The 14668-nt window shown below is 39.4% G+C and overlaps 1 protein-coding gene across 4 annotated transcripts in view; it reads left to right on the forward strand.

Moving 5' to 3' along the window:
* LOC126259174 (alpha-1,6-mannosyl-glycoprotein 2-beta-N-acetylglucosaminyltransferase) overlaps nucleotides 1-14668 on the forward strand; it is a 460896-nt gene that overhangs the window by 408784 nt on the left and 37444 nt on the right. For all 4 annotated transcript variants that reach the window (XM_049955741.1, XM_049955744.1, XM_049955743.1 and 1 more), the window contains 3 exons: nucleotides 5903-6144; nucleotides 10928-11073; nucleotides 11206-11366. In XM_049955741.1, the coding sequence (XP_049811698.1) occupies nucleotides 5903-6144; nucleotides 10928-11073; nucleotides 11206-11366 (549 nt within the window). The remainder of the gene's footprint in view (nucleotides 1-5902; nucleotides 6145-10927; nucleotides 11074-11205; nucleotides 11367-14668) is intronic.

Here is a 14668-nt window from a genome sequence, read left to right on the forward strand (position 1 = left end):
TCGCCTATTCGTGATTTCATCGGCCCCCAGTCATTTTCCACAGATGCTCACGATAGTAATACACAGAGGCGATTCTAGAAGCCGGTCAAGGGGCGGGGGCTAATGGGGGGGGGGGGGGGGGAGGGGGGATTTGGGGGAATGGAATATCACTGAACAAAAGGAGAGTCCTCCACCGACAAATTGGTAAAATTCGGTTTTGCTTAAAGTAGTTTTTGGTAACTGTTTTGAAGTTCAGGGTAAAAAAAACATGTTTTAACATGGGATATTTTATAAATTACATAAACCGTAAAACAGGTCAACTTACAACAAATAAGTTTTCATTAATTTTCTGGATACAGAAGATGACATGAATGTAAAAACTTGAACATGACATGATATAAAAAAATCTGTTACAAAATTCACTGGTTATTTCCGTCTTCTGTCCAATTTGTCACGCTCATTCGTCTCTGTTTCTTTTTACTGAATATGTCAATGATATTTTCAATGTCCATATCTCTTTCTCTATGGATATTTGCAAGAGCCAACCTATTTAGTGTTACCTGCCCCACTGTGTTACGCAAATATGTCTTTATTCGTCTCGAAGTAGAGAAGTTTCATTCAGGAGTGCTTGCGGTGACAGGAATAGTCACAAATATTTGAAGTAAAACATATACATTTCGGAAAAACAGCTTGTCACAGTTCTTTAAATCTTCAGTTGTTGTTTCAGGTATTTTACTTTCATCAACTCACTTTTTCTTCCGTAGTTTCAGCTCTCCTTCTTAATCTGTTGAAGTAAAACATTCGCTGATTTCTGAAGTTATTTTATCAAGTGTAATATTATACTCCATTGGGGGAGGGGATGGGGGCTATAGCCCCCATAGCCCCCCCCCCCCCCTCCCTTCCTTGCCACCGCTCCTAGTAATAAGCGAACAACCATCCATTTTCTGAGATGAGATGTTCATTCCCAGGCGCCGGGCATAACAATCTTCCCTTTGTCAAAGTCGCCTATGCCAGTGGATCATCACCATTTTCAGCCCGTATCGTCGCTAGAAAGCTTCCCCATTCGTCTATTCTCGGTTTACACACTGTACTTCCCTTACCGTATCGCTACCAGGTTTCATTCAATGTCGCAGCGGGCAGACACCATAACTTTTTGACTCGTCAGTATTTTTCTGTCATAATAATTTCAAAACTATGCAGTCATGCCGATAAACTTCGGAAGTTTCGATTATTGCAGCAATTTCCGCTTTTACTCACAAGTGCGCAAAATTATAAGGCAGTAAAAATGGCAACAGTTGCTGAGGACGTTAATTTTCCCCTCGAATTTCATTCATATCAGTCACTCGCAACTGTGTAAGGACACTTTAGGACGCGATTTTACGAAGCTGAACTGAGTGCCAATTCCATTCGGTGGTGTTTGCAACCTCAGGATGACCAGCTTGTCGGCATACAGCGACAAGAAATTGTTGAGAACTCAATTGTAGATTCGATACTTGAAGAATCAGCGAGGGGTAACACGATGAGAACGTCTAACAGTAATTTAGATCTCTCTTCGTTATTGCAAATCTTTGCTTTGCAGTACATGGTGTTCCAAAATGATCTTTACAACTATGATCACCTATATTTAAGAGATGGGGATATATCGGTGTCGTTTGCGGCACACTTAAAGTCATTGTAACTTGTTGAGCTGAACGTGTTGGCGATCTGTAGCACGCAGCATATCTTAGCATATTCCAGTTCCTCGCATGTACAGCCTTGCACGCCCTCATTAACGTGTGCAGCTGCTGCTCTGATGCGAGCTCGTAGGTCCCGCATCAGGATCTGGGAAACAGCATCCTTCACAAAGCCCCAAGGAAAAAAATCAAATAGGTTTACTTCTGGAGGCCTTGAGAGCCAGGAAATCGTCCTCAGCCAATCCTGAAACCTTGAAATGCGCCGTTCAAAGGCTTCCCAACAATCGAGGCCCAGTGAGCATGCTGGAGCACGATGCCAGGTTGCAATTCTTTGACCTGTGTATATGTAAGGTGTTCCAACATGTCCAGATAAACAATTGAAGTTATTACCGCCTATGTGGAGAGAAACGATACCACCACATGGTCCTAAAGCAGACCACACCACACGTTTACCTCTAGATTGTCGCGTAAAATTTCCATGCTGAAGTGTGCATTATTAGAGGCACAGACCCTCGCATTGTGTCAATTTACTTTCCTGACCACATGAAAGCAAGCTTCGTCTGTAAAAAATGCCTTTTGCAGATAGTCAGGGTCATCGGCGATGCTATTCAGAATCTAAATTGCGAATGCTCTCGCCCGGGTTCCCGGGTTCGATTCCCGGTGGGGTCAGGGATTTTCTCTGCCTCGTGATGGCTGGGTGTTGTGTGCTGTCCTTAGGTTAGTTAGGTTTAAGTAGTTCTAAGTTCTAGGGGACTTATGACCACAGCAGTTGAGTCCCATAGTGCTCAGAGCCATTTGAACCAATTTTTTTTTTTTTTTTTTTTTTTTTTTGCGAATGCTCTGCGTTTTGGCTATCATCATTCTGAAGCAACAATGTAACAGCCGCACTTTGTAGGCATGTATATGATAAAGTGTTTAAAGGGACTAGACTACTGAGTCATCAGTTCATTGTAGGCATGAAGCTTCAGTTTCTTGTTTAGCACCCTGTGTACCATGGTTGATGGTAGCTGTAGCTGTTGAGATGCTTGACACATTGATTTGATTTGGCTCTGGATAAATGCCTTACATGCCATGGCGTGTTGTGGACTGAAGCATTACTTTGGGTATTACATCCGAAGTGCCTTCAATGAGGACCTGTAAGCATCCCTTGTTGAGGTAGTATATGACGAATCACTGGTGCTTTCCGCTGATGTCGTTCTACCCATGCAAGACCCTGAACAAATGTATCAGCCTCCAGCGGTTCAGTGTGTGAAGGACCAAGTTAGACATATCCGCATGCCGCCTCCTGTTCTGCACTTGGCACCCAGAATCTTTGTACACAAAGCATTCTCACACTGCAAACACTTCATACTGGGGGACAAAACAGTTTAGTCGGCACTGCAGCCACCATACACAGGACCTTTCAAAATTCACACATACATTTGACATTCTTGATAATGAAAAACCACGACTGTTTCAATTAACCACTTGAAACTAGCATGGGTTCTCTGGGAGAACATCATCCCAAATGCCCTGAACAACAGTGACGGTGACTACCGATCACTACCCAATGCAAGGGTGGTCAACACCAATGCAGCACACCCTCTTATCATTATACTGTGGCTCACTGACTACAGTGTCGACACTCCGGCATGGAACGTTGCACACATCTGAGAGCTTGATGACCATATGTATACGCTACCCAACGGCATTGATTGTGCCTCCATATCATCCCGCCTTTCAAAAGATGGCGTCCTCACCACCACCTACCTGAGGGTACTACCGAGTTTGCCAGCCGGCCGCGGTGGTCTCGCGGTTCTAGGCGCGCAGTCCGGAACCGTGCGACTGCTACGGTCGCAGGTTCGAATCCTGCCTCGGGCATGGATGTGTGTGATGTCCTTAGGTTAGTGAGGTTTAAGTAGTTCTAAGTTCTAGGGGACTAATGACCACAGCAGTTGAGTCCCATAGTGCTCAGAGCCATTTTTTTGAGTTTGCCAACTGCACCCCGTCGCAGGCTGGGGCATATCCTGATGCAGAGGCAATCCCAGTGCTACCACTCCCGTCTTCTCCAACAGCACCACAAAGTCCCAGTTTGGTTTCAGCAGGCATCTTGCACACCATTCGCTACTCTACCAGCTGTACAGAACCAGTGTCTTACATGACACAACTATGATAAATGGTTCAGCTGTGTTTTGCATTGCAGGCAGCCAGGATACATCTAGTCAGGTATACCTGTGCATGCCAAACCAGCCAGATGATGAAGCCATTCACATCTCCCCTTCAGTGCTCCACACTGAGAGGTTTCTCCACAGGGATATCGACATTAGTTCCTGGAACTCAGTGTTCAGCCGCACCTCACATGGTGAACAGACACTGGCCAGAGTACCGGTGGTTACCACACATACGTGTCTGGACTTCTACACATACTTTATCTACTTTCTAAAGCTTGACTCTCCCGCCAGTTCCACCATTCCGATGATCTGCATCTCTGCTTTCACTGCCATTGAGGTCTTTGCTGTTATCCTTGCAAGGAACCCTTACAAGGTAATATCACTCGGGTCAGGTGAACCAAGGTTTTTTAACAATGTGTTACTCCTCCCCCTCCTCCCCCTTCTCCTTTTTCAACCAGGCTTTGAACAAGCTTAGACAGAGTTTGTCAAAGTACAATACTTATTTTTTTATTCAATAAGACCAAGGCGTCTCTACATCAGGCAATTATGTTGGCACACCTGGTTTCCCAGGCACGACTGGCAGTTGTTGTGGATGCTAGCCAGCATGCTGAAGGCCATTGACAGCCCCTGGGCTTCTCCTCCCGTAAACTTACATCGTCACAAGTTAAATGGGGTGCTTACAATAGGGAATTGCTGGCAGTTTATGAAGCTGTCAGACATTTCTGACCACAAGTGGAAGCTAGGCCATTCTTGGTTTTCACAGAAAACACGCCTATTACTTTTGTCTTCAGTAGGAACATGGATGGCTGCTCACCACACCAATTTAGACAACTTGAATTCATTGCCCAATTCATAACAGACCTGCAGTATATAAAAGGAGCTGAGAACGTTTGGCAGATCTCCTTATCACATGGAAAACCCAGACTTTTTGTACCCAAGAAATTGCAACGGCAATTATTTGACAGCATCCATGGGCTGGCTCATCCGGGAATAAACACCAGCATCAGACTAATGATGGACAGATGCACGTAGCCCAATATAAAGAAGGACTGCTGTAGTTGCACAAAAAGTGCTTAGATTGTCAGATGGCCATGGTAGGATGAGACATGCACAAAGCGGAAGGAGACTTCCCACTTATGACACAATGTTTCACACATGTTCACCTGGACATCATGGGACCTCTATTGCCTTTGGAAGAATACTGTTCCATACTCACTGCAGTAGACTGCTTCACCATATGGGTGGAGGCAGTTCCATTGTCAGACATTTCCATGGAAATGGTGGCCTGGTATTTTCTTCATTGTGGATTGCACATTTCTGTCAGGTTGTGATGTGAACAAGCAAACCTATACAATGCTGTTGCTGTCATTTTGTAAGAAAGTAACTATCACTGTGTTACCCATTTTGCTATTCATAACCACAACAATGCTATGTTACATAATACACTGGTAAAGTTCTTACTTCACAACACCCATCTGACCAGATGTCTCTTTATTATTTCCATTTCACTTCACTAATCATTACTATGCCCAACTGCAGTCAATCCAGAGTTTGTGATCACCACTATATAGCTTTCAGTTTTCTAATCTAACACACATCAACGTGTACAACACTAGCCATGCATGCAATTGTCGTGAAAATACCCCCTAATCCCCTTCCTTGAGCACTTCTGTCTTGGAGAATGGTATGGCTGGTAGTTTACTTCAAACCTTTTGACAAGGTAGTGGCCATCCAGATATCATTGTGAAAAACTAAAAGTCCAGTGAAGAAGTGGAGTCACTTTTGTGTCCTTACTATAGTTTATTTCATTGCATTATGGATATCAAATTGATTGAGCATTGATAGCTATCCAACCATCCTTACTGGTAGTTACCCATGTGACAGGAAAGAGGATATCTTGAGTATCTGCCCATTGATCTATATGCCTTTGATGTGGCTGTAGCACAATGTGTAAGATTTCCTATATTAGAAGTCATTCCTCATGAGAAAGATTATTTTTATTGAAAATATTAGTTTTGATTGTAACCAAGTGGAACTGTGCTGTATGTGTAAAAACTCATTTAGAAATACAATGACCAAATGTTCTCATCTCTGTTGCAGGTGCACACAAGGATTATTTACCTGAGGCACCTAATTGTCAGCCTTGCACAAGCAAGGGACATAGATACTGTACTGTTAATCTTCAGTCATGATTACTATGATGAAGAGATTAATGAGCTTGTGCAGAGCATAGACTTTTGCAAAGTCATGCAGATTTTCTACCCTTTTTCCATACAGACACATCCAAAGGAGTTCCCAGGAGAATCCCCAGGAGACTGTCCACGCAACATAAAGAAAGAGCAGTAAGTATAGTACATTTTTACCCCAAATCTTAACACTCATTCCTACCTTGCATCTATTGTACTGTTACAATTATAAAACAGCAGATATTGTCTAATTCTTCATTTTTTGTGTGAGCTACAACAGATTATGTGATATGTTGTTTCAAAATATTTACGCAAATATAAAATTACATAACTTGAGCACAAATTGATCTCACTGGCCATGTGTTTAACAAGCTAAATTCGCTATTTTTTGCACCTAAGAGTATTCCCTAATTCCACCGTACACACCCATGAAAATATGTGAATGCATTTACTCTGTGAATGAAATACTGTCTTATGTTCAAAACTAAGCATTTACCCTACACAAAAGTCAGTCACATGGCAACACACGCAGACAGTAATGACAAATCCTTCACAATTGTTTAAAAAAAAAAATACATTTTGCCTGTGGTTCTTAGTTTATAATCGCCCGCCACGGCCGCAGGCCGACAAGAGAATCATTGATTTCATGAAGGAATAACTTGCATTCACAGATATCTGAAAAGTGTTTACCAATAGCAAAACACATACACACACAAAATATTGAAGACAGCAAGCTGAGAAAAAGTACAATTTGCAACTATTATGTTTGGTAAACTAGAATTCTGGTTTAAACAGCACTGAAACACCCACTACATTTTGATACTGTTCTACAGTATAACAGCCCTATCTTACTGGGAAGTTCATTTGCTGGCTTAATCTCTATATATAAAAAGACAATGGACTGACTGACTGACTGACTGACTCATCGTTGCCCAGCCCAAACCGCTAAGGACAGAAACTTGAAATTTGAAGGAGATATGGATTTTATATTTTAGGCATCGTTTACGAAGGGATTTTTCATAATTTTGACCCTAAGGAGGTGAAATAGGGAATGAAGTTTTCATTTAAAAAAGTCACTATTAAGGCAATTTTGAAGCTAGACCTACGAAAATTAGTATTTGGTTTCTCAGTCAGAAATAAAGAAATCTGTGTTTCAGCGTTTTTGGAAAATTAAATCTAAGGGAGTGAAATAGTGGGTGAAAGCTTTTTTGAAAATATGTCATTATTAAAGAACTACTAAAGCATTTTTAGAGCTACATCTATGAACATTGGTATCTGACTTCTTGGTTACAAATAAAAAAATATGTTTTTCAGTGTTACTGAAAATTAAACCCCTAAGGGGGTGAAATAGGGGCTGAGATTTTTTTATGAAAATATTTTATTACAAAAGCATTTTTAAAGCTAAATCTATGAAATTTTAATTTGGCCTCTCAGTTAGAAACAAAAAATAAGTTTTTCACTGTTTTTGGAATTTCAAATCTTATGGGGGTTAAATGGTGGATGAAAGGTTTAATGGAAATATCTTTTAAGCTAAATATATGAAAATTTGTATTTGGCTTCTCTCTTAGTAACAAAACACATGCATGTCAGTGTTTTTGGAAATTCAACCCCTAAGGGGGTGAAACATTTTATGAAAACATTTCTTTGTGAAAGCATTTGTAAAGCTAAATCGTTGAAAACTGGTATTTGATTTCTTGGTTGGAAATAAAAAAAATATTTGTTTCAGTGTTACTGGAAATTTAAGCCCTAAGAGAGTACAATAACGGATGAAAATTTTTAAGAAAAATTTCATTACATTAAAAAATTTTAAAGCTAAATTTATGAAAATTAGTATTTCACTTCTCAGTTGAATATAAATAAATATTTGTGAGTGGGTGAAAGTTGCTATGGAAATATCTTCACAAGAAAGCAAAAGGTATGGTTAACAAAAACTTCAGACTCCGCTACCAGAAGGCCATTTTGATCAGAAATACATTGGAAGAGACCATACTTATATGGCCTTATTTAGCGTGAAAAGCTTAGAAAGTTTTCCAATTTGTGAACAAATAAAAATTCAATTAAATAAAAAAATATCTCTGAAGGCCATACAGTCTATGCGAGTGAAGCAGTGGGTGCTAAGCTAGAACATGCAAATGGAAAAATGATGACGAACAAAGTGGAGAAAATCGTAGTTCAATTACTGTGATAATGCAAATTCCAGACTGGAACCAACATTGATAATATGTTTATCTCTAGCAGTCCTATAGAGGTATATTTGCGAAACGTAAGTGGAAAAGAATTTTCCAGATTTTACTGATTTCTCCATTTTTTATTGATGTAAAAAGGCTGAATTTTAAGAGCTCAGGTGGGGGAAGAAGCTTTTATCTCAAATGATTTGGGTGATATCATATAAATTATAAATACCAGTGGATGGACAGGTGTATAAACCTCACTGCTTCTGAAAAAACATATAGTGTCTGAAACAATTAGGCAGCTTCAGTTCTTATTTAGGGACTGTTGCCTGTCTTTTGGAGGCTCCTGTCATGAAACAGCTGTTATAATGACAGTGTTGCCCAGGCCGTTTGAATCGCGCGCCACAGGCTACCCAGCCAATCACAAGCCGCGCGGCAACGAGCGCAGTGACTAAGTCTGCTTCAAGGTCACCCACCTAGCGAGCAACAAGAACGACACGGCCACCAACTTTTAACTGAATACTGTTTTTAATTTAAAAAAAAATCTCACGGGATAGATAAGGGTGGTTCTCGGGTAGGACAACTTTATTGTCTGTAATATAACATACAGTCACCATTGATTTTTATTTTACAATTTCCATTACCAACCTTAGCCCATATAAACAGATACTCATTGGCATTTAGTTTCTTCTTCCTTCTAGTACTCAACACAAATGGCATACTGGGAACAAGTGTACCATATGGAACTTTTGCTAAGAGTCCTGTTGTCTCTGCTATACTCCATGTCTTCCATGTAAGAATATTTGCATCTGGGAAAGCTTCAAGGCCACCATAATCACAATGATTGCCCCATACTACAGCAAGTGTGAGCCATGTACTACCTCCAAACACGGCTTGTACATCACGTGTAAAGTTCAAACGGAGTCCACGAAATACGTTTGGACCTCCAATTAATTGTTGTTTATTGAACTGTCCAGAAAGATCAATGTCTATCGCCTTCAAAGCACGATATACAGGAACGCTGCGCCACCAGCGACGACTGTAACCACATCGCCGAGGCATTGCTGTGGCATGTTAATACAGGTAAACGTAGCAAGCCAACGCCCAGCGAGACACCCAGGGCTACGTGTCCGCACTCCTCGACGTTCGCAGAGCAAATGACGCTCCGTGCTGCGGCGCAGCTGCAGCCAGCAGTCCTTATCGTGACGTCAACGTCCGGTCCATGCGCGCCAGTTTGGCGCCAACACGCCTTATCAGAGTGTTGCGCAATCAGCGACGGCTGAGTTTTTGAGCAACATGGAAGACATGGAGTATAGCAGAGAAAACAGGACTCTTAGCAAAAGTTCCATATGGTACACTTGTTCCCAGTATGCCATTTGTGTTGAGTACTAGAAGGAAGAAGAAACTAAATGCCGATGAGTATCTGTTAATATGGGATAAGGTTGGTAATGGAAATTGTAAAATAAAAATCAATGGTGACTGTATGTTATATTACAGACAATAAAGTTTGTCCTACCCGAGAACCATCCTTATCCATCCTGTGAGATTTTTTTTTTTTTTTTAAAAATTAAAAACAATATTCAGTTAAAAGTTGGTGGCCGTGTCGTTCTGGTTGCTCGCTAGGCGGGTGACCTTGAAGCGCACTTAGTCGCTGCGCTCATTGCCCCGCGGCTTGTGATTGGCTGGGTAGCCTGTGCGCGCGATTCAAACGGCCTGGGCAACACGCTCCCTAGTTTTACTAGGAGCATGTTGCTCAAAAACTCAGCCATCGCTGATTGCGCAACACTCTGATAAGGCGCGCTGGCGCCGAACTGGCGCGCATGGACCGGACGTTGACGTCACGATAAGGACTGCTGGCTGCAGCTGCGCCGCAGCACGGAGCGTCATTCGCTCTGCGAATGTCAAGGAGTGCGGACGCATAGCCCTGGGTGTCTCGCTGGGCGTTGGCTTGCTACGTTTACCTGTATTAACGTGCCACAGCAATGCCTCGGCGACGTGGTTACCGTCGTCGCTGGCGGTGCAGTGTTCCTGTATATCGTGCTTTGAAGGCGATAGACATTGATCTTTCTGGACAGTTCAATAAACAACAATTAATTGGAGGTCCAAACATATTTTGTGGACTCTGTACCAAAATTTTAGAGTACTGATTTGAACAATTTATCATTCACTGCAACAGTTGCCTATCAGGGGTAAACACATAGAATGAGGATTGCCCACTTCTTTAATATTCTAAGAAATTACATAATCATTCAAATTCCTTGTAACAGTTTCTCAGGAAAAAGGCTTATACTTTTAAATGAGTTGTAGCATTCATTATTCATTAACAATGTTGAAGCAAGTGTATATGTAATACTGCATGCAACATACCTTTTCATAGCTAGTTGACATTTAATTATTTATTTTTATTCAATCCCATTGATTACATGAGAACAGTGTGTGTATTTTTCTATAGACAGGAACACATGATTTATATCATCTAAATTTTCTTAATGTTGCATTTGTACTTCGCAAAGTTTTAAGAGTGACTTATTGTGAGTAATCTATATTTATTTTCTATTTTCTGTTTTTCTATTTAGTTTCTATTGAATTAACAAAACATTTTTCTTCCTTACATGTATTGTGAAATTATAGCCTGGTGAACTGTTAACTAAGAAATGAGAACAATAATTCATTTAATTCTTAATGTTTATTTCCATACAATATGGAAAAAGTATTTTGATGTCATGTCACTATGAAGTTAAAAAATTTGTTTATTTATTTCCTACCAGGGCCAAGGAAATGATGTGCAATAATGCTTTATACCCTGACTTATATGGCCACTACAGAGAAGCAAAATTCACTCAAACAAAGCACCACTGGTGGTGGAAAGCAAACAGGGTGTTCAATCAGCTGGATGTTACAAGAAATCACACAGGTATGCTGCACACACAAGAGTCAGCACTGAAGAGCTAAACAACAACTTTCAGAAAACAGTTACTTACGAGAGAATAGACCTTTGAACTTTTTGTGTAGGAATGTTTCAGGTTAACTATGTGCATTGTTACAGGGATGGTGTTGTTCCTAGAGGAGGATCATTTTGTTGCTGAAGACTTTATTCATGTCATGCATCTCATGGAAAGAACTTGTAAAGTCAGTTGTGACAGGTGCAACATTCTTTCCCTTGGCACGTACCTGAAAACCTACAATTATTATGGAGATTCAAAGAAAGTAAGAAATATTTGTTTACAAGTTTAAATTGTTAAGAATATTGTTGATAAATGAATATATTTGCATCCTCTATCAGAATATTTGTTTATGTATTAAATCTGGATCATTATATGCGGTATCCCAACTTATCTAGAAATACATTGTTTCACTGACCTGGAATCAACTGACCATATACTCAAAACATCTGAACGTGGTAGTATTTGAAGTGGCATTTTATTGTCAATGAAATGTGAATACATAAATTGCCAACTGAGAGCAGGGAAATACCAGATTAGTTACATTACACTTACGAACATTTTCAACGGTTGTAGAAACCGTTGGATCAGCTGGAAATGTAGTGGTAACAGTTTATTGGGGATCACTTGCTATGATGTAGATCAATTGCCTAAAATAAAAGTAAAAAGACTAACAGATCTGTAATTTGGCTCTATATTGTACAATGGGGACTTTATAAAAAAGTATAATCACTTATAAAGACAAAGAGTCACTTTCAGACACAAGTACAATGCACCCATGTGTATCGAGAAGAGTTTCAACAAATACTGACAAAAACCTCACAGAACTACAACATTATTTCTTGGTCTTGATATTTCATCTCTTATGAGAACTTCATTTTTAAAACAAAATTCTGCAAAATAGAGCAACTTTATTTTTGTGAAAATAAGCCGGAAAAATGAGATCAATATGCATTCTTAATACCCTATTTAAAACAGCATTTATATTCTTCTGATCGTTTTTAATGCTAATCTATTCCTGTGCTAGTCCTTTTATTCATATCTCTTACTCTGATCAACTTGGCTGCCCTTACTACATGTCTACAAAATGCCTTCACATATTACTTAATTACTTCATCTTGTACACACAGTACCTCTCCACATTTGTCAGCCTTTCAACTGTTTTGGTAATAACCTTCATTTTTTCCTAACTTAAGGTTATCTGCTCATGTCTGCATGCATACTACATCCAATGTGCTCAACAATCTGTGTGATATGTACTGGAATTGGGCTACAGTCAGAATTTATTCCCTCTTCCGGTCCTTTTGGTGACCAATACTGGATAGTTCAGTATAGGTCCCATTAATTTCTTACTTCTTTGGTAAGGGTTTCCTGTGGACTTCCTTTCTCAAATATTCCTTGCAGTATATCCTCAGTTAACATAATAGTTTAATATTTCAGTATTTCAAGTGCTTCAGTTTCCTCTTTTTTCCAGTACTCATGTGGTCTACACTTCACTTTAGAATGTGCAGTTTTTGAGCATTTAAACTTTTTAAAAAGAATATGTACAATTAATAATTAAACACCTTAAAGTACAACTTAAGACAGTGCTAAACTCTCCACCACAGATTGTGTTGCAGCAATAAGTGTCCCATGTCAAGCAGATTGGAGACACTGCCATGTGTGTTCTGTTACTCTTTCTTGCTGAAAAACTTATGATTCCAGGCACCTTGGATGTGCTCGTTTTATGCAGTCACAAAAAAAAAAAAAAAAAAAAAAAAAAAAAAAAAACAGACAAATGAAGGTCTTAAAAATCACGTTTCATTAAGAGGGATGTACAAAGAATCTAAAATTTTATTATTTAAGTTTCTCACAGAAAATTCAGAAACAGTTTACCAGGTATAATTATTTTTAAATCATTACTTATAGGCATGCTGAATACAAGATAGCAAGAATGAACATGTTACCTTCAGTTTATTCAGAAGAGCATAGTATGTAATACATAGCAAATTTTCATAGTGTAAAAGAGCTTCTCACTCACCTACTTACTGTTTAAAGTCAGACAAATGAATGATCTGACTACCTAAAATATTTCAATATTAAATTTGGTAAATTAGAAGTAAGTACCTTGTATATGTTTCCACATATACTTTGTTTTATTGGTTTCCTGGTTCAACTGGACTGGGGTATGTCAATCTAAACCACAACTTCCCAATTTTGATTAACTAAATTGTGCGTGACCAGTTATCAGTCAAACTGCCCTCTTTGTTATCTTTTTTTTTCCAGATGATCATTAACTCTTATATTTCCCACAGAAAATGTTATTTCTAACGAAGTATTTAGTGTGAAACAGGTTACTACTACTAGAAATATGTATTTCATGTTGCAACTTTGGTTTGTTCACAATGTACTGAATGAGAGCTTCTTAGTTCCTGATATATTTAAGCTGGTGGAAGTTGATAGACTGCAGGCCAGGAGTGTTTTGTGTGCAGCTGTAGGCCAGATTGGTGATGTAACAATACAATACTTGAGCATAACATAGCCACTACCGAGTGAATGCCATGGTGTCCCCTGTCAAGATAGTAAGCACAAGTGTAGTGCCATAACTGTATGAGGTAAGGGCAGCATGTACCCCTGCACCACCACTATTCCCATGGTTGTCTATGTGTTGGGCTTGGGTAAGTGGAGCTGGCTTTCTCTGATCAATAGCCCCCCCACAAAAAAAAAAAAAAAACACCTCATTCAACATGTCTTGAACAAACTGCACACAGTCAACCAGTCAACCAGTAGTATGCTCTGGTGTAATCTTTATAAGAAACTTGGGTGTGTGTTTCGCACATATATTTTCCACATGTGGAAAAATATATACAAACGAAACTAAAATAAAGCATAAGATTCAGTACAGCAATTGCCAAAAACCTTCTGATCTGATGAATGTACAATGTATTGAGTCTCTAGATATGAATTAGACAACTCAGTTGCTTGCTTTAAGGATTTATTAATACCACTTCTTTCATTACTTCTGCTGTATATATAATTTTTTTTTTTTTTTTCCCAGAATGTCAGTCCCTCCTTCCCTCTAATCTTTGCCACTTGCTTAGATTGTCATTGTTTAATTTTCTGCCTGTAATTACTCCTATTTTGTTTAATAGGTAATTCATCAAGATCATTTAATTTTTCTTACAAGCATTCCTATCCATGAACCAAAAAGACAGGGCCATCTGTGTACCTTAACACTGATGAAATGGCTACTTCACTTACTGCTCATGTTCTGAGATGTTCTGTCATGTACTTTGTTTCCTATTATAGCAATTAACCAGGAAGTTATACTGCACTTAATTCAGGACAATTGTAAATTAATGCCTCTTGGATACACAGAACACAAATTTTGAGAATAGAATGAACAAATCTGCATGAGCATATGAGCTATTTTAGCATAAAAGCTGCACTCTGCCATAGACAGAAAGGATGAGACTGTCATTCTTCAACAACAAGTTCAGTTGGGATTCAAATGTTAATCTGCTTTTGAGATTACTTTCCAGTTTGTCTCAATCTGTTTTGGTTGCAGAGCTGTTCTGCTTAAAATTA

This window comes from Schistocerca nitens, chromosome 5 (assembly GCF_023898315.1).
Source record: "Schistocerca nitens isolate TAMUIC-IGC-003100 chromosome 5, iqSchNite1.1, whole genome shotgun sequence".
Classification (NCBI taxonomy): Eukaryota; Metazoa; Arthropoda; class Insecta; order Orthoptera; family Acrididae; genus Schistocerca; species Schistocerca nitens.